Raw genomic sequence first — 19,956 nt, 5'->3', positions numbered from 1 at the left:
AGGCGAGCGACAGGACAAGGGGGAATGGCTTCAAACTGGAAGAGGGGAGATTTAGATTAGATTATCAGGAAGAAATGTTTTATGCTGAGGGCGGTGAGCCCCTGGCGCAGGTTGCCCAGAGAAGCTGTGGCTGCCTCATCCCTGGAGGTGTTCAAGGCCAGGTTGGTCTAGTTGAAGGTGGCCCTGCTCGTTGCAGAGGGTTTGGACTAGGTGGCCTTTAAAGGTCCCTTCCAACCCAAAGTATTCTAAGATTCTAAAACCAAAAGAATTATGCTTTCTAGGGGAGAAAAAGAAAGTAATTAGAAATCGGGTACAACTAAACCTGGCGTTAGCTGTTCCTCAGCTCACTCTGTGCCATGTTCAGAGAATTTGCATGGTCCTGGAAAACACCGGGCTACACAATTGCTGTAACAAACCACACGCCCGTTGATCAGTCACTACCTGGGGGCAGAGTAATGCTCTCGCCTCCCTCAGCAGGGAGCTCTCTGCTACAGCAGCCGCTCGCTTGCTGTCCCGCTTTCCATGCACAACCAATACCAAAAAAAAGCACAACCTTGTCACCCAAAGGGAAGCAGGGCTCCCGTTCCTGCTTTGCAAAGAGACTTTTCTCCCAAGAAAATAAACCATCTCCTAAGTATGACAAAGGGTTGCCTCGGGCAAGAAGCCTCCAGGTCTGTTTTGGTGTAAAAAGGGGGGGTCTCAGTCATATTTTCCAGTAAAGGCAGGCTGGCATTGTGCCCTGCTGTGCCACCACCCGAAGCCTGCAACTTTGGGGAACCCTCACAAGCACCTTCAGCTTTCCACTTGGGAAGCGGCCATTCTCCCGCTGGCACTCGCACGTGGGGCTGTGAGCTGAAAGGGGCCCTCGGGACCCTGGCCGTGCCTCCCTGAGACAAAAAACACCGCTTCTCCAAAAGTTCAATTTTCTCTTCTGATTTAATCCTTCTACAGCAAAGAGCATTGCATTCAGCACACAAAGCTTTAGTGCATCTGCCAAAGGATTTTTCCAATGGTAAATCTGGATGTTTTGGTCCATTCACACGAAGATGTTTATTATAGGAGCTCGTGCCATGCCCACCCAGACCATGACATTTCCTCTTCACTTCTGTTTTCTTGTTCCTGACTCCCCAAATCCTCCCCATTTATTGTGTTTTCTTGCGTAGGTATAAGGAACAAAGAAGTACCATTTGTTCATAGCAGCCATTGGAGTACTACATTCCCCAGCTTCTGCGCCCGGCAGTATTGCTAGCTGGCTGTGTAAATAATAGAAAAATTAAAAACCGTAACACTGCTATGTGTGCTATAAGAAGGGGACTGGAATAAAAGAGAGGGAGGCAGGCCAGGTCCGTCTCCTGAGCCACCAGGAGCTCTGGCTGCAGAGCAGCAGCTCTGCTCCGGGTCCCAGTCCGGCGAAAGGACAGTGCATGAAATGCTGCTGCAGGTAGCGGTGGTGGCCGGACTCAGCTGGGGACGACCCTGCAGAAGGGACACTCCTCGGCAGCCCCGGCCAGGGGAGAAGGAAGAGGAGAGGGGGGGCTCCTCTTGCGCTGAGCTCTGGTCCAATACCAGAGAGCAGACTTCCCGCTTTTGTCTTCATTTAGAAATCATTTGGGTTTTAAACAGCCTTTATACGAGCACACTGACTGCAGGGAACGTGTCCCATCCTGTGCTGCCGGAGCCGTCTGAGCACAGCCCATCTTTCACGTATATGGCCTTACACGGCTGTGCAGGTCACGAAAGGAACATTGCCCAGAATAGTAAATAATAGGCTTAATAGTTAATAATAGGCAAAAAATAGTAAATAATAGGTAAAAAACCCCCAACAAAGTATCCTTGCAGAAGACAATGAGTAAATTCAGCGTCGTGAAAAAACTAATAGTGCATTTCTGATAAATACAAAGTCTTTTGAATGCTCAGCAATAATGTTGCAACTACCATAGCTGCTTCACCAGCAGTGACTGACGACTGGACATGCGTCCTTGCTAAAAATCAATAGTATTGAAATCAGCACACAGCTCTAAGCCAAAGCTTTGATAAGCGTCACTCCAAACTGCAAGTAAAGCGTGCTTCAAATATACTTCTATGTTTCCTTTTTGTTGTTGCTGTTGCAAAAATCTAAAGGTTCCAAAGGCAATAATTCTTTCAGCAATGTAGGGTAATATTAATAATATTCAAAATAGCTCCAACGTTCCTAAACCAGTTCAGCTTTTCCCATGATAAGGTGATCTGTACTACAGCGTCTATTTCAAACTGTGCACAAATAGGGTACACTCTAATTTTCCATTTTCACAGGCTACTTTGACTCCATGATATTTTATATCTAACATAATATCCTCTTGGGACTACAGGCACATCCCAAATAATGTTTGAGAACCAATTTCACCAAGTCCACTAGACTATTAGAGGCCCAGATCAAACCGTGCAGTTCATTTCTCTCCACAGGTGAGGCAATTAGTATGCAGAGAGATATCTGCAAAAAATTCAGGTTTGGTCCAGGGGTGACCAGCACTTGCACGTGAATGCCACACCTTCGCAAAAGCCGCATGTCCCACCATGGAGCGTCACTTATTCCAGCGTGTTTCTAATGGGGGGGGGGGGGGGGGGAAGATCTAATTAGAGACATTATCTAATGCACATGCACATTGATGGGAGGATAGCCATCAACTTCAATGGGCTTCGGATCAGATTCAACACCAAAACACAGCAGAGGCCATCCAGCGAGCAGCTATTGATGCTCATTACACACAACCACAGTTTGCTCACTGCACAGGCGGGGAGGTTATTTTACCAGCCCTTTCGCCATCAGCACGTGCAGAAGCTCAGATTTCCCACTCAAAGTCCAATGCTCAAGGGACAAAAAAAAAAAAAAAAAAAAAAAAAAAAGGGAAAAAAAAAAATCACAAGAGCAGCCACATCTTCCTTTATCTCTACATTCAGCTGTCTTGAGCCTGTTTCTAAAGGACTGGTCACTTCTTAGTCAGCAAGTCAGAAGTTTTAACTTCTGGGGTTCTTGTAGTGCTATAAATCACTGAGTAGCTGTGAAAGCCTATGGGATAGGGTTCAGCTCCTGACCCCCTCAGTGCCACAGCTCAGCCCTCGGGGCAGTGATTCCCCCACTTTCCACCCAAAGAGCCAGGCAAAGTAACTCCAGGTGTGCCACGATGGCATCTCCCTGCTTGCAGCTGGACTCTGCGCTCCCACTGCACGACTGCCCAGGGCAGAAGACCCCCCTCCAGCCCTTCCTCTCGGACCTCAATTTGTCAAATTGTGTGCACTGCAAGAGCAAGGACATCTGAAACCCAGTGACGTCTGCAGGAAATTTCAGCCCTGTGTCACTTAAAATAATTATAGCTGATTTGGAACCGTTGTTCTTTGCTAAGGAAATTGTACGCTTAACTCTTCCCACACAACAGATGATAAAAGACGGTGCTTTAAAAGCAAAGACTTCCTAGAAGACTCAGTGTTGGGATTAATTCCCTCCTGCCAGCCACAGCAAATGCCACCTCCCCACGAGCAGTCTAACTCAAGAACAGCCGCCCTGGCCAGACCTCCGGCTCCCACTCCCGCGGCCTCTGGCAGCACCGCGAGAGCCCGGCAAGTGCTCACAGCGCAGCCTGGTCCCAGATGAGCAAGGACCTCAGCATTAGCCCAGGGACCAGCATGGATGTCCTTTTCTCAGAACTAGGCTTTGATTAAAACTTACCTGGGAAAAAACAAGTAAAAGTGGGCCTACACCTCAGGCAAGCTTCCTTCTTATTTTAATGCCTTGTCTCGTTTGAGCTTGCCGTTTGACAGTGCAACTTCGTTATCCTCTGCTAAAATCCTGCATTTACTTTAATTGGTGTTATCAGTCCTGCATGCATTTCAATTCAGCATGAAACAAATTGACTGTCAGAAATCTGTTGAATTATTCACATTCCCATTAAACCATATTCTACCCAATACTGACTGTAACGCACTCCACAATACAACAAAGATGAAGGGCCAATTCTGCCTGAAATCCTGCTCTCAGCGTCATTCTCCCCACTGAACATTTTTAGCTGAACACAGTTCTCAGCTTACATAAATTGCGTGGACTAAGATAAACGCAATGGGGACGAGCTGGTGGCCTCTGCCCACCAAACCCCGTGGCCCCACAGGCACACACAGCTGGGGCTCCTGCAGGGGCAATGAGGGCTGAACTTGGCCTCGCTCAGCACTGCCAGCACCCTAACCCTATCAGCAAATTATTATTGCAGTCTGTAAGTCATATTTAGTCTTCAGTGAGGACCAGCTAGGTTAACTCACTCAGCGAGCAGGGTCTGCAGAGCTACCCCAAACTGAACAGGGAACCCCAAAGCTACACCACCCGCAGCACCAACGAGCACACAGAAATTACTGGAGGAAACTGCTCTGAACCACGATGAAAAACATTAGAAATTGGAAAAAATAAAAGGAGTCACACAACAAAATAAAGAGAAAGGTGTCCTCAAACCAGGACAAAAGGAAAAAAAGAAAAAAACCCAAGTTTTAAAAACAATAGTGCCATTTGGGAAGGTAACCAGCTCTTGCATCATGCCCATTTACCAAATTAACTCTCTGGTAGTTAATAAGAAAAAGGAAGTGTGAGATTGCCCCACGCTTCTCAGAAACAACAGGGGAAAGTAAAGGACAGGACCGAGAAACACTCAGCCCGAGGAGCAGCCGGTGAGCAGCACTCCCTCCCTCCCTCCCTGCCGCCCTCCCTCGGGCCAAGGCACCCGCACCCCCTGGCCCTGCCAGGCTTAAGGGGCTGGCGGGAGGGAGCAGCTTCTGAAAGAGCTGCCCATGTAGTTGAGAAATTACACCCTCTTCTTTGGAAATGTTATTCCCGATCCTCATTTGTGCTGGGCAGCCCTGCACACTACATTTGTGCATGTATATGAATGAATGAATGTGTACGTATCAGCGTGTATATGTACACAGCAAGAAGGATTTCGCTTTCTCGCAATGGCTACGTCTCACTACAGAAATAATAGTACTTCGAATATTTTAACACACTAAAACAGATCCACTGCTGCTTTTATAAGGTAAGTATTGTTTTCCTTTTCCCAGAAAGAGAAACCAAGAAATCTTTCACTTTGTATTTGCAAGGGAACCTCGTTTGGTGCAGTCGCCGTCAGTCACAGCGGGAGGCAGACAGCCGGCCCGGGTGGCCCTGGACGGGCGATGGCAGAGTGCTGCCGCACTGAGCTGCCCCGGCACAGGTCACAGAGCCAACCTGAACGGTGACAAGAAACCCCCCCAGTGACCAAGGGGGAGCCGGTGGCAGCCCCAAGAGCACAGCTGGCTGTGCCCTGGTGAAAGCCATCAGAGATGCCTCCAATGTAGGCACTGCCGTCTGCTGGGGTAACACGTCAGCCCAGCAGCAGCAGAGATGCTTTCACTTTGATGTACAGCACTAAATCAAAGCGTGCCCACCGGGCATATCCCTCACATTAAAATGTTTAACTTAAAATGCAGATTGCGCTGGGAACATGGGAAAAGGGATGAGGAAAGGCACAAGTAGGTGACTGTTAGGTGTGACTGGGACAAAGGCACTCGGTCCCAATGCCTAAGGAGCAGTCCCAAAGTGCCACACAGCCGAGTGTGCATTACCTCCTCCAGCACACCCCCAGCACTGCCTCTTGTGGTTTTTCTTGTGTTTTCAGGTTCCTGCTGCTGTGGAGCGCAGTGCTTATCATGTACCCTACCAGTCTGGCCGTCATTGCGCTGACGTTCTCAAACTATGTCCTGCAGCCCGTCTTCCCTAACTGTATCCCCCCCTATAATGCCTCCAGGATCCTCTCCATGGTGTGTTTACGTGAGTATTTGCTTCTCGCGCACACACAAAGCTTGCCTCGGTTTTGTATGGGACCACTCGAGGGGCCGCTTCAGCCAGGCTGGGGTCACGGCCACAACCCGAAAGGCAAGCAGGGAGGTCCCAGGACAGGCACCATGGCTGGTGCGGGATATTCAGTCCCTTCCCACTTGCCCAAGCAGGCACAGTGGGCCAGAGCGGGGCACAACAGCACCCAAATCCCTGCGGGTCCTGGGGAGAGGGGTGGCTGGTGAGCTTGTGGGATGGGGCAGTGCTGTGCTCCCTGCAGAGCCATGGGCGCCCAGCATGGGTGACCCACCGGCACAGATGACCCAATGGCATGGGTGACCCACCACTATTTGAGCCCTTCCTAGTCATCTTTTACATTCACAAATGCGAGTGTGGGGGAAGCTCAGCACACCACTGGCTCTGCGTTAATTACTTCCGGAGCCAGCAAAAGCAAACCAGAGCTGCAGGGACGGAAGATGTTCACCATTTCCATGGGTAGGCAGCGATCCCTGAATGTCGACCACTGCTCAGGCACAGTCACTCAAGCTGGGGGAGCCCCAGTCAGCAGCGCCCAAGGGGGCAGGCTGCTGGCTGCCAGGGATGCCCCCGAGCTGGGAGTCCCCTAGAGCCAGGCAACACTCCTCCTCACCCTTGCTCCCGGCCACGCTAGAGCTCCCTGCAGGAACATGCGCGTCAGTCCGTGTCTTTCAACGCTTTGACTGTGTGTTCTTAAATAAAAATAATTTCATCTCACTGAATTCTGTCTTTTGCTCTCCAGTCCTCCTGACCTGGGTGAACAGCTCCAGTGTTCGATGGGCAACACGCATTCAGGATATATTTACAGCAGGAAAACTTTTAGCCCTGGCCCTTATCATTATTGTGGGCTTCATACAGATCTTTAAAGGTACTCTGTGAGACAGCTCTAACACGGGTATGGTACTGTTGATAGACTTGATTTTTCTCACTTACTGCACTATTTCCTCCTTACAAACCAACCCAATGGAGCGCTGGGTTTGGCTGAGCCGCGGGGCTGTGTGCTCACACAGCCATGGAGAGGATGGCACGACAGAAATCAGCTGCATTCCCTTAAACAAGTCCCTTTCCAGCCTGCCTTGTCAGGTTTGAGAGAATAAAGGAGGGCAGCTGAGCATGTTTCAGCATAGTTACTAAAATTGTTTATTCTGTTGTATGTTCCTTAAATCTGAAGTGCTCTGGGTGTGAAATGCATAAGCGATGCCTTGCCCACGGCAGGAAGACACCTGCTTCATTTTGGGCACGAGTCCAATTTCCTACCAAAAGTCACTTACAAGATTAAAAATAGGCAAAAAGAAGTCCCGCTGATTCACCAACTTAATGGAAAGCAGAGAACAGAAAGGGCTCACAATGCTTTTTTCATATATATGATGAGTCATATAAAGGAATATGAAATACATCATTTGCAGAGAGCAGAAAACTTGTTTTCTCAGTGGTAATAGTCCCACAATCTTGACAAATCTTCCAGGCCCATAGACATTTTATTTTTCAGTATTTCTACTGAACAACACCAAACTCTTGTAGAAGAAAACCACATTAAGAACAGGTAGGAATTTACCCCACCAAGGAGCCGTCCTCAGACAGTGCAGGTTAGCAAAGGCTCCCATGAGTGGCAGCAGTGGCACCGGTACGGTGGCACAGCTGGCAGCAAGGGACACCCGTGCCGACAGCCTGAGCTGCCTCCCCAGGACACCGTCCCGCAGAAGCACTGCAAGTGCAGTGCCAGCCCATGCTGACATGAAGAGCATGAAGTCCCAAATCCAATAAGGAATCAAGAATAAAGACTGAAAAGCAAAAGTGTACCTATTTTCCGGCGTCTCTGGTAGGTAGGGGTGGCTTAACCTCTTGCTTGCGCTCTTTGTGCAGGAAACTACGAAGAGCTGACACCAAGCAACGCGTTCAATTTTTGGATGACTCCATCCGTGGGGCATTTAGCGTTAGCTTTTCTTCAAGGGTCGTTTGCGTTCAGTGGCTGGAACTTCTTGAACTATGTAACAGAAGAACTGGTTGATCCCCGCAGGCAAGTATCCATTTCCATGCCATCCACATCTGCTTGAAGTGCTGAAACACCAGAGCCATCTGGTAATATTATTCATTTAATAAGCTGCAGCGATGTTCTTCCCCAACTACGGGCCCAGTCTTTCTAAAGAAGAGAAGGATTTTTTGTTTAGAACAGACAGCAGGCAAGTTAAAGAAACAATGAAATTAAAAATACATTTCTAATTTCAAGGCCATAACTCAACCAAACCAGCCTATAGACAAAGCAGTGTCTTTATGGCACTATTCAATCATACAGTGCTTCTATGGCAAAAAATTAAGCATTGATGAGAGGCCACACAAGTATCTATAGGGAGAATCATTTCTATTAGAATAATATTGAATTATACTGGAAGCCCTTTGCTTTTTCACCCAAAGGGGATCTCCCACAGTCACCTGAAAGAGAAGTTTAAAACATCGGGTGGTGAAGGCAGCGGTCTGCGCCCCAGCATAGATGGGAGGACCAGCACTGGGTTGCTGCTGGCCCTGGCTATGGGCAAGAGCTTGGAAATGATTTATCATGAGCAGGCTGGGAAAGCTGGAGGGAAAGTGATTTTTAGTTTAGTAAAGCAAAGCTCAAATGTTTCAACATTTCTGAGCTGATGAAGTGGAACGACAAATGCCAGGAGCAGCTCCTTGGAGCGTTAGTTATTTCTGAGCATCCAATGCACACAGCAATTAAACGAGGAGAAATTTAAGCTATTGCACAGCCTGGATGGGAATGAATTAAAGCTGCAGCCTTATGAGCAGCTCTGCACACCGGTGAATGGCAAAGTGCAAATCCAGAGATCTTGGCAGGAATGAGGAACGTGTGGTAATGTGTACCCTCAATAAAACACCACCATTTTAATAGACCACCAAAATTTCAAAGCTGAATAATGACAAGTTATAACTTAAATAAGGCAAATATGGCTCTAGTTGAGAAATAAAGAGAAAAATGAGCTAATGGCCTTTTTTATTATTTTTGCAGCCTCTGAGGGGAAACTAAAATATAAAAGATAATTGGATAACCAAAAATCCTTCGCATGTTTACTAAACCTGTTCAAAATCACAAAGGTTAAATACATTTTTTAAAAACTTTTTTCCAAATCTGACACACAGAGAAACATGCTTTACTGCATTAGATACAGAACAGGTCAGCTGTCCACCTCTAAGGCGGTCTCTGGATCGGAGGTGAAGTACACTGGTACTGCTGTAAGCTGCCACAGTGCTGCACGACCGGACCAGGTTTACGGCATGGGACGGGCCAAGGCAGCCACCTGAACAGCAGGGTCCCCTTCCTTTCCAGAGCAGGTGAAGGTAGAGCAAGACAAGGCATTTTATTCCACCGCTGGTGCCTTTACACAGGGCTTTTGAGAAACAGCCATTTAGTTTTTCAGCAGCACGCTGCTTCCATCCCAATCCACAGCCCAAAGGGAGACGTGGTGTTTCTGTACCAGGGAGCAACCCTGCAGACATGGCGTTTCGTAGCACTTTTAGCCTTCTCCAACCTGCATCTGGTGACAGAGCCGATAGAAGCGCGTTTCCCTCCAGAGAAACAGCTGAGGAACCCACCCATCTGGGTGACCTCCCCGGGGCCGTACACGGGTGTTGTGCTCTCGCTGTACATGACTGTAATTTCTTATCTACCCTCCTAATTCTTTTATTAGGAACCTACCTCGTGCCATATTCATATCCATCCCATTGGTGACATTCGTGTATACGTTCACCAACATTGCATATTTCACTGCCATGTCACCCCAAGAGCTCTTGTCCTCCAACGCTGTGGCGGTAGTAAGTAAACCATTCCCTGGATGTCTAAAATACACTTTGATGTCGGTTCTGTGCTTTGCAGTGTATTTCAGTTTCTCTGCCTTCTGTTGCTTTAGACATTTGGTGAAAAGTTACTGGGCTATTTTTCCTGGGTTATGCCAGTCTCAGTGGCCCTATCTACATTTGGAGGAATAAATGGATACCTTTTTACCTCATCAAGGTTAGATGGAGTACAATTTTATGAACGTTATCTAATTTGGGGAGGGGCTGTTTTAATTTCATTTGCTAAAGAAATGCTAGCTAGACATTTTGGATGTTGTAGAGCATGAGGTTGTTGTTGGGTGCGTTGGATACATTTAGTTACGAATTGCTTGTTCTGAATCAGCAAATATAATATTGAATTGCAGAATCTCTTGCAAAATAATCCTTATGAGCTACTGAAAGTGTCTGCAGATGTGGAATAACTCACAGTAACAGCGAAACACGGCTTTAGCGTGGAACCAAAAGTCATTTTACATCAATAAAGTTCCAGTAGCTACAAGTTAAACTGTGCTTTGCTCAAAGAGGAGTTTTAGGGCCTGGTGCTGTTCCCAGTTACAGACATTTCCATTCCCACGCTGGAAAAAAGTCCTTCCAGGCAAGATCCTTTGCCTGCACACTGCTGATAGCGGGGTCAGGATCTGTAAAGTCTATTATATTGTAGTCTGTAAAGCCTATTTATATTAATTGGCCTCTCTGAACCTAATTAAAAAGTTACACAATTTTTTTCGAGGAAACGACTCGAGTCTTAAGTACCTTGGGAAAGTTATTTCTCAGCAATTTCGTGAGTATGAGACACAACAAAACTGAGTGCATACGTAACAGGTTATGCACCTAAAAGTGAAATGCTAAGGCATGTTAAACCTCATCCAAAACCCTTTTGACACTGGAAATTTTATCTATGAGGGGTTTTATGCTGTGGCTCTGCATGGCTGATCACCACACACCCTTCATCGCGGCGCTCATCCCACCCTGGGTGAGGCGGCAAGGCCGGCCGGCCCACGGGGCCTGGGTGGGTTCCCGGCCTCCCCCTCAGAGGTACTTCCACGTCTCAGAGCGGGTCGTGTCAGACGACATTAGCTGTTAAAGGCCTCGTATACGGAGGGGTCTAGTTTAAATAACTCACGGGGGTTACGCAGGCGGTCGGTGCCCAGTCGTCTCCCCGGTGGCAGCCCAGCACCCACAGGCCGCAGCTCCCCCCCACGGCGGGATCCATGCGGGCGGGTGAGGTTAGAGGTGTTACACGGACAGATGTCGAAGAGGCTGTTGCGCACCCAGTGGATTCAGCGTCGCTATCCTTATTTCCAGGTTATGTTTCTCTGGTGCCCGAGAAGGCCATTTGCCGAGTTTGCTTGCCATGATCCACGTCAAGCACTGCACGCCCATCCCCGCCCTGCTCGTCTGCGTAAGTTTTACCATCCCGGTCCTGACGCCCCATAACTTGCTTTTAGAGACACTGAATCACGGGAAGGAGGGCTGGGAAAACCCCTGGGAGGCCATTTTACCCCGGAGTAGAAGCACGTCGGCCCCAAGCGCTGCCAGTGGGTACCGGCCAAGCAGCTCCGGTGGCCCCAGAGAGGAGCAGCCGTCGGCCTCGGCAGTGTTGCCTCTGCTCCCAACCACCCCTGGCGCTCGGAGCGGTCCCTCATGCCCAACTTGAGTTGCAATTTAAGCCCAGCACCACTTGTCCTCCCCACAGCAGAGGAAGAGACTGGCTTTTGAAACAGAGATACTTCATTTAAGAAGAGGTGAGCTCTTTTGCCCAGTTTTGCCCACCTTCCACAAACATCTGGAAATCCCCATGGCCACTGCTAAGGGCAGGGCTGGTTTAGGTCCTGCCACCAAAGCCAGAGACACGGCGGGTCCCAGGGAGCAATTCTGGAACTATACACCCAGACCAAATTTCACCAAATAAGCCTCCTGCACATTCTGATTTTATGATTAGGCTTTACAGTGTTCCCTGGGCTTCATGCCCCACCACGAACATCTCGCGTGCTGCCTGTGCAGGGTTTTGGGGTAAGATGCCCACAGCCTGCCCTGCCCTAAAAATTCATCAGCTGAAACGACACACTGAGTTTCAGAGGCCATTTCACTATGAACCAGCCCCGACAGGAGTGGGCTGCCCGAGCTGAGCTGGCCGACCCACCCGGCGTGCACCAGCCCCCGCTCTGCTCAAATCGTCCCCGTGAACTACAGTGCTGATTACAGGACCAGCGCTGCGCAGCCATTCATCATTTGAAGGTGTTTTAATGCAGCTAAGGGTATATCAAATGCTGCCAGGAAACATTAATCTCTTAACAAATAGAAATATAAAAATACTATAGCGTAAGCAGCTACAATAGCAAACCGGGTCAGACTTTAGGCAAACCTAATTAATACATGAGTTTCCTTCTTCTCTTCCAATGAATCACACCTAGCTCTTTGAATGGAGAAAGGTTTCTTTGTACATGGAGAAAGGCCTTTTTAACATCACCAGCGAGACCTGTATTTTTACTAATCCTTTCAAAAACCAAGGGGCCAAGCTAAATGTAAAATAAACAGACTGGGGTTTTTTTGCAAGAGTTCTCCCACCGGCCGTGCGACTGCGGCCAGCGACAGGGAGCAGCACCCTCTCTGCCCTTCTGCCACCCAAGGATTGCACCCACACCAGGAGCAGAGTTGACAATTCAGTGTCACCCATGCACCAGTCCTCACCACTCCCAGTGGCGTCGGTGTCGCCACAAAGTCCGTTAGGGGCAGGAGAGGGTTGCCTGTGCCTACGACGCCATGCGCCTGTCAGAGGAAATCAGGGAACACATTTAAAATCCATTTTGTAGGGAGACTGCTCAAGGTGTTGAAATCCCCCTGCCAGGCCTTGAAGAGGGGACCACAGGGTCATTTGACTGCAGTGGTGCCGGACTCCTGGTGCAGAAGGCCTCCCTCCCGAGGGGGCTTTGCTATTGGAACAGCCAATGGAGAATAAGGCACATAAGCAAAAAGAGAGCCTGGAGTAACACAGAGCAAGTCCTGAGTGCTCTGGAGGGATTTGAATATTTAGTTTCCCCTCAGGCTCTGGCCACCAGCAGATGACGTTCACAGGACGGGTTGGTGGTGCAGCCTGGGGCGCGGCTGAGCTCCCGGGGTACCGGCCGGCAGGGGTGCAGACGCAAGGAGCAGTCCCCACGACCCCCAAGCCAGCCCTCCTGGCTTCATGGAGCTGTGCCGAAATACCTACAAACAAGCAAGCGTAGGCATGGAAATTTCCACCCTCCAGCTGCCCGTTTGCAAACACGAGCAATGCTCAAAAGATGAATGACACTGGTCACCTGCAGCGTGAGCCGAGGGCCAGCAGGGGGAAAGGGCAAAACTCTCACTCTTTGTAATACACCGGGCACCTGCAGCATCGTAGCGCGCTCACCACAGCCTGTTAGCCTGCAAGAAATCCTTTGCTCATCACCAGTCCTCACCATGGGGGTCAATACCCTTTAAACCAGGCAGCAGAGTGGGGCGGTGGGGAGCTCTGCTGGGCCTCCTGGCCCTGCCTGGCTACCGGCCGCGGGGCCACCTCTGCCAGCGCCCCCAAGGCATTTGCCAACAGACCCGCTGGTCCCGGCTCCGGCTGCCCCAATAGCCCTGGGTCCCCATTGAGTCCCAGCAGCACCACTTGGGGACAACACACCACACTGCAGGAGGCAGCAAGTGCCCGGCAGGGGCCATAAACAAAAGGAGTTCAACTGCTTTGATGGGGTTTTTGCTTGTTTTTGTTGGCTTTAAGCTACCTTTTCTAGTAATGACTCAAGTAAGGCTATGCTTCTCCCACTGCAGTGTTTGGCCACTCTTATCATCATGCTTGTTGGAGACACATACACGCTAATCAACTACGTGTCATTTATTAACTACCTCTGCTATGGAGTGACAATTATAGGCCTGATTGTGTTACGCTGGAAGAAACCCAAAATCTTCAGACCCATCAAGGTGAGAATGCTAAAGCTAAATCTCTTGTTTGCTATAGCAATGCCAAGGGTGGGATGGGCACACCAAGCGCTCCATCCTCCCATTTTGAAGGACAGTTTATTTTTTGAGGTAATAGTAATGTTTTAAGGTCCCAAAGTGCCACGAGTGTAAAAATGGGATACACAGCAGACCCCTTGTGAACCTGCCAGGATGGGCAGAGAGGACAACAGTGGCAGAGGGAAGGAGGGGGCAAGACCCATAGGGGGTCCTGAAGCCACAGCGCTGCGCGCAGCCCCCTGCAGCCCCCACCACCGGTCGGCCACTGCTGTTGCTCTGCACAGTCATGCTCTGCTCTGCTGTCTCCCGGTAGGTGAATCTCCTCATCCCCATCACTTACCTGGCGTTTTGGGCATTTCTGCTGATCTTCAGCTTATACTCCGAGCCGGTCGTCTGCGGAGTTGGACTCATTATCATTTTAACTGGAGTGCCAGTGTTCTTCCTTGGTGTCTACTGGAGAAACAAACCAAAGTGTGTAAATAGGCTAATAGGTAAGCCAGTGCCGCGGTGACTCGCTGCACTCCTGGGGCCACGGGTTGGGCTCGGGTTTGCAGGGATCTGCTCAACCTCCAGCACATCGGCACTCAAACAGCCAGGGAACCAGCTGCGCAAGCCCGACTGCTGCTCTTGGTCACCGGCCCAAAGTGGCCAGACAGCACTTGCCTTTGGGCAACTGGGCTGCTCCGTCCCGCCTCCTTGCTTTCCCTGTGCTGCTCCCCGTCCACTCAGCTCGCTCACGGCAGCCTGTCCCAGAGCAGACACTCAGGAGCGTAACCTTAATGACACAGAGGCTAAATGAGCTATCACAAAAGGACTAATAAATGGCCAAGAGCTTAGCCTCCCCCCTGCCCTGCTTTCCTCCCTGGAGGCTGCGCGTCTTTCACGCGTTGGATCACCCCAGCATCGTGCTTTGCTTAGGAGAGCCTGAGCATCCCCATTAACCACCCGCACATTTGCTCTTTGCAGAGTCCATGACGTGCTGGGGACAGAAGCTGTGTTTTGTGGTCTACCCTCAGGGGGGAGTTGCAGAGGAGGAGGAGGCACCCTCGGCCCGCTCTCTGCGACCCACGAGTGAGACGGCTGCGAGGAAATAGCAACACGGCCTCCGAGGCTGAAGTGGCTTCTTGTTTACATGCTAATTTTTGCAAAAAGTTTTTCTGGAAAAAAAAAAAAAAATGTTTTTAGAGCTCCAATAGTGAAGCCCATAAAATGAGCTACACCCTTTATGGCATCTGTAGCTTTTAGTTTTTCCCTAAAAAAAAAAAAAAAAGGAAAAAAAGAAGAAAAAAAGAAATAAAATATAAAATAAGGTGCTGGTTGTGATTTTCTGGCAGCATACTTGCTCAGCAGGGAAAGCAGCACAGATACAGCTCTGGAATACTGATTTTAGCAGCCATGAGGGTCCATCAGAGACACACAAATTTAGGCATTTCAAAAGTAGGGCAGCTCCTGATGCAGAATCAGAGTGGAGAAATCAAGAGATGGCGAGGAGGCCCTGGGACACCCATGCCAGCAGGAAAATTCCTGTTGCTGTCCCTGGGTGGGCTGAATCCCCATGTGACATGTGAGGTGTCAAAGATACCACCCAGAGCATCACCCTTCCACACACCCGCAGGAGCAGAGCACACCCGGCCGAGCACCGGCACAGCTGCCCTCCGGCATCACCATGCTGAACGCTGACCAGCCCGGGCCAACCACTGCTTGATTGTTCAGGCATCATCTGGTGACACAGAAAAAAATATACAGAAATAGTGATTAAAAACCTCAAGTATCTCAATTTTGAAGCAGTTTTGCAAAGGCAGAGCTGGGTTCCTGTACCCCGGCTGGGGCCGGAGCTCATGGCACTGTGCGGGAGCTCAGCAGGATGCGGGTGCCGACGGGGGCTGACGGAGATGCGGAGGGGTGTGCAGCGGGCTCAGCAGTGGGAACCAGAGGGAAACAGGGGAATGAAGCCCAGCATTTCTCCCTTTCACTGCAGTGTCAGGAGATGTCACATCGCTTCAGAGAGAAACTCCCCATTGCAACTGCGCTCAGCCAAGTAACAAGCCTAAATCATTAGCGCATCAGATGCTCTTTAGAAGGGGTTTTGCATATTTTATTTGTGGCAAACACTAGCAAAAAAAAAAAAAAAATCTAGTTCACATATTTAATTAATACATAGAGGCTTGCTGCCGCAGCAATATGGCCACTTTCACACCAAAGAATCTTTTGAAACTGCAAAACACAAGAACAGCTCCGAGCAATATTGTGAATCACTACTATGCTTTTGCAACTTTTGAAAACAAAAACTATCACGTTCAGTAGCCTTGGCAACAGCTATGTGAATTTAATTTTAAAAGTATCTTTCTATGTGTTGCAGGCCCTAGTACAAAAATTAAGCATTCATTAATCTCTTAGTGTGTCAAGTACCACACGCTCTACGAAGATATAAGAATAGACTCAAAATGAGGAGCAAGCTCAAGGAACGTATCTTTCCAACACAATGTGTTATTCAAAGTATTTTTATTTTTAAATAACTATCCATCTCTCTCCCAAAATTTCAGGTGGCAGGCACTAAAAAACACAACTTACACTATTCTCTTTGTATAAAGCTGTTATTCATAAGAGATTAAAATATATATTCAGCTAAAGAAAAAGGTGTGGTTTTGTGTGTACATATGCACACATATAAAGAGAGATTCCACATTTTTAACAATTTATGAATATGTAAAGTTTGCTAATGAAAATCATTTATATTCAGCTTTAAAAAAAAAAAAAAAAAAAAAAAAATCACAGCACACCTCCCCTATTTCTACTGGCAAAGCATCACCCCACCATTTAATCCGTGTCGGAGGTTTTTGTGGCTGAGTTATTTTCCGCAGTTCAAAATCAACTTCCTGTGGTATAATTTCCAACAGATTATTTTTTCCAATAATTTTATTATCTAGTGGGCAAATTAAATGCATTATAGCACCAACAATAATTTCTTTCAGAACTGCTAAGTTTTGGTGTGGTTTTATTTTTGTTTGTCTAAATAATTAAAGTATGGAAAGCAGCCAGCACAGAAACTTTGCAGATCTTGAGACAACAAGTCCGTATGGTAACGAGAAAGGTAGTAGCAATAAATAAATAAATAAATAAATAAATAATAATAATGTGCTGCAACTGCTACCACGGCTTTCCTTGGCTATTGTTTAAGGAAATCAAAAGCAAGATTAAAGGACCAATTGCCTCATAGTTGTTAACTGGGGTTGGTTCAAATTTTCCCTGATTACACTGACACGCTTTAAAACAATCAACATTTGACCTTAAATCAGAAGGCTGAATTCAGAACAGGATGGTTTAGTAGAGCTCATCTTCGAATTACATACCAATCCCCAAAAGCTGTTCCAAGCTGTCTTACTTCATTTTTAGGAACAGCTTCATCTGTGCTTCCAACATCACATATATTATTTTTTAAAGACTTTGCAAAAGTTAGTTCCTAATGTGTGCAATTTCTAACCATGGAAATCAACGTACAGAACTAGAAAGATAAATTCATATGCTAAGTGAAATTTAGCAGCATGCTCAAACCCATCTAAGCGTGATTTTTCCAAAAGCTGAAGCAAAAGGCCCAAAGGAGACATAATCGCTAGTATTTTAAAGCCCACTGAACAAAAGAAAAACCCTGAGGAGAGCTGACGCTACAAGCACATCAAGAACATTGTGATACTCGATACGGAAAAGCAAGTTGTTTCCAAAAGAAAGGAGTTTAAACAAAGCTCTATAAGCAATGCAATACTATGTAAGACTATATATTTTATGCTATTATATCCATGTAGCATAAAATGTTAGAGGCTACAATGCAGAAAAATACTCTGGGCTGTTTATTTTTCTAGAGCTGGCAATAATACGGCATTCAGGGAATTTTGGAGACAAACCAAGAGTATCACCTGTGCATCAGCTTCACAGCCGGCAAAGTCAATGAAAGATGAGTTGGGTTATCCGCATCACCGCGGCCCGGAGGGAAGCGGCAGCAGGTCCCACCACCACTACGCTACGCGCTGTGCGGGACACGGACTGGGGCGGTGTCACTCTGCCGATGAGATGGGGTTCAACAGGAAACGGAGCTGGGTGGGCACTGCTGGGAGAACGAGGCAGAGGTGCCGCTGCTGCCCGGCCGCGCTCCTCAGCTCGATAAAGGCATCGCTTGTTGTCAGTTCGGGTCAGTACACAAACCAGAAGAGTTTGACCTAGCAGGGTCAAGGTAAGAGACTCGTATCAGGTCAGAGCTTTCTTCCAACTCAGAAAGGATCAATGAGTCACTGTGTATTTCATATTGCGTTTGAGTTGGAAGCATCTTTACAAAAAATGCGTCCAAAAAAATGCAGACAGGATTTCCTTAGCTGCGCTCCCTCACTCCCCCCAGGTGCGGCCGGGGGCTCCCCAGGGTCCCCGCGGAGGAGCTGCGGCCACCGGGGCAGCCCGGGACAGAGCCCACCGCCACCGCCTGCCCGGGAACGTGACCCTGCCTCCCCCGACCCACAGCTGAAGCTGAACAAAATGACTCATCTTTGAGGGGAAAGCACACAAAGGAACCAACAGCCGGCCCCCAGCAAACGTGCGGTCCCACCCGTCGTTCTCAGAGCCCCTTGTCACCGTGTTGCTCATGTCTCACGCTCTCAGCTGTGGATTCTTGAAACCAAAACCCATCTGTTCTCCAGCCCCTTCCTACCAAGCACCGAATGACAAGGAGTTAGCAATTATTCAGCTGCTGAGGAATTTTATGAGAGATATTGAAGTACATGTCAAAAATGAAAATAGGAAAAAAAAAAAAGGGTAAACCTTGCTTGGAATTTGTCTTCTCCTAAAGCTTTAGAGTTCAGATGGGTACACACCGACTCCAGCCACGATACAGCCAAAGCCTCTTCAGCTTTTTGAACTTCCCTCCTCGGTCCCTGACACTTCTCGCCAGTGCTCTAACTTCAACAGGAAACTTCTGCGCTTGGACAAATGAAAAAGGAAAATCCAAGGAAAATTATTAGAAAGTGACCAAGAGATGCCGAGAGGCCAAAAAGAAATTTGTCCTTAAGTCCTAAGGTAAGAGATAGCGACAGAAGTGAGGGAGACCTTGAAGGCATCGTAGGGCAGGAAACAAAGAACAGAGGGAATAAAACATAAACCTCTCGCATCAGCCTTGGCCACCATTGGATCCCCGTACCCAGGATCACAAGAGCCGGAATCCGCAGAGGCGCGGAGTTTGCTGGGCTGCCGAGAGGCAGGAGGTGAGGTTTGATACCTGCCAGGTCCAGGTCACGGGCAGCCAGCCATGCGCACCGGGTTTTAAATCCTAACACCTGCCCGAGAGATTAAAACTCAGTTTCCCGCAAAGACCAAAACTCCTAAATAAGCCAAAGCAGTTCTCCCTCTCAGAGAAAGGTCTGGATAAAAACTACGTAATTCCCTCAAGGCTTTTCGAGTTAGCTCCTTGGTCTGTCGTCTGACATATCTATTGCACAGGCTGTCAACAAACTCTGCTGCGAACACACAGGTATCGTTTATTACTCTATTTCCATTTTATGGGCTGTATCCATTTCGGCCTCACATCAGGAGGCGGTTTGTGCCGCTGCAGCTGCGCCAGCGCTTCTCGAGGGAGCACAGCAAACTCTCTACTAGCTTAGGCGGTGCTACCGCTCTGCGTCAGGCTCTGTCCTCCCACCCTTCATGGCTACGGATAAATCCAGACGACCAAGAGAAAGATTTCCAAGTCTGTAGAGTAAAACTCTGTCAACACCACATAACTCAGCCCCCACCTTCTCCAGCCAAACATCAGGACAGAGCCAGCGGCACCCGCAAAGCACAGACCGGGAAGGGGAAGCATCGGCACGAGCGTTGCCCTCGGCGATGGGAATGACAGGCTGTACTTCAGAAATGTGGGGTTTTAACCACCTAAACGGTCACATGCTTCAGGGCTTCTTTTTGTTATTTGGGGTATATGCGTACACACATTTTAAAGGCAGTTGTATACAACAGTGAATTGCTAGTGCTAAGATTTCACATGTACTGTCTAAAAAAGTGCTGCACCTCCACAGCTTCAGCTACCAGAAAAAGCAGATTAAATAAAAAAAAGACACACCCAAACCAAAAACCGAACCAAAACAATAAAACTGCACCATTCATATTCACATCAACATACTGAGCGATGGGTTGGCATACGCAGAGTCAGCCAAACAGAGGCTGTTGGGGCACAGTTTAGGCACTCTCCATCGTTGGCGCTGGAGTGACAGTCAGAAACCCACAGTCGCTGGGCACGTGAAATT

The 19,956-nt window shown here is 48.4% G+C and overlaps 1 protein-coding gene across 1 annotated transcript in view; it reads left to right on the top strand.

The window, feature by feature from the left end:
• The window catches only part of SLC7A10 (solute carrier family 7 member 10), a gene marked incomplete at its 3' end in the record, with an annotated part of 43,345 nt that extends 25,131 nt beyond the window's left edge, over positions 1 to 18,214 (top strand). Inside the window, exons 3-12 of the mRNA XM_082489618.1 lie at positions 5,670 to 5,821; positions 6,606 to 6,731; positions 7,727 to 7,880; positions 9,547 to 9,670; positions 9,766 to 9,869; positions 10,997 to 11,093; positions 13,493 to 13,642; positions 13,992 to 14,169; positions 14,645 to 14,749; positions 18,066 to 18,214. Of these exons, the coding sequence (XP_082345744.1) occupies positions 5,670 to 5,821; positions 6,606 to 6,731; positions 7,727 to 7,880; positions 9,547 to 9,670; positions 9,766 to 9,869; positions 10,997 to 11,093; positions 13,493 to 13,642; positions 13,992 to 14,169; positions 14,645 to 14,749; positions 18,066 to 18,214 (1,339 nt within the window). The remainder of the gene's footprint in view (positions 1 to 5,669; positions 5,822 to 6,605; positions 6,732 to 7,726; positions 7,881 to 9,546; positions 9,671 to 9,765; positions 9,870 to 10,996; positions 11,094 to 13,492; positions 13,643 to 13,991; positions 14,170 to 14,644; positions 14,750 to 18,065) is intronic.
• Between the last annotated feature and the right edge of the window lie 1,742 nt (positions 18,215 to 19,956).

This window comes from Vanellus vanellus (assembly GCF_965231255.1).
Source record: "Vanellus vanellus genome assembly, chromosome: 12".
In the NCBI taxonomy this organism is placed as follows: domain Eukaryota; kingdom Metazoa; phylum Chordata; class Aves; order Charadriiformes; family Charadriidae; genus Vanellus; species Vanellus vanellus.
Note: the sequence above shows the minus strand (reverse complement) of the source record. Positions and strands in the feature narration are given on the sequence as shown.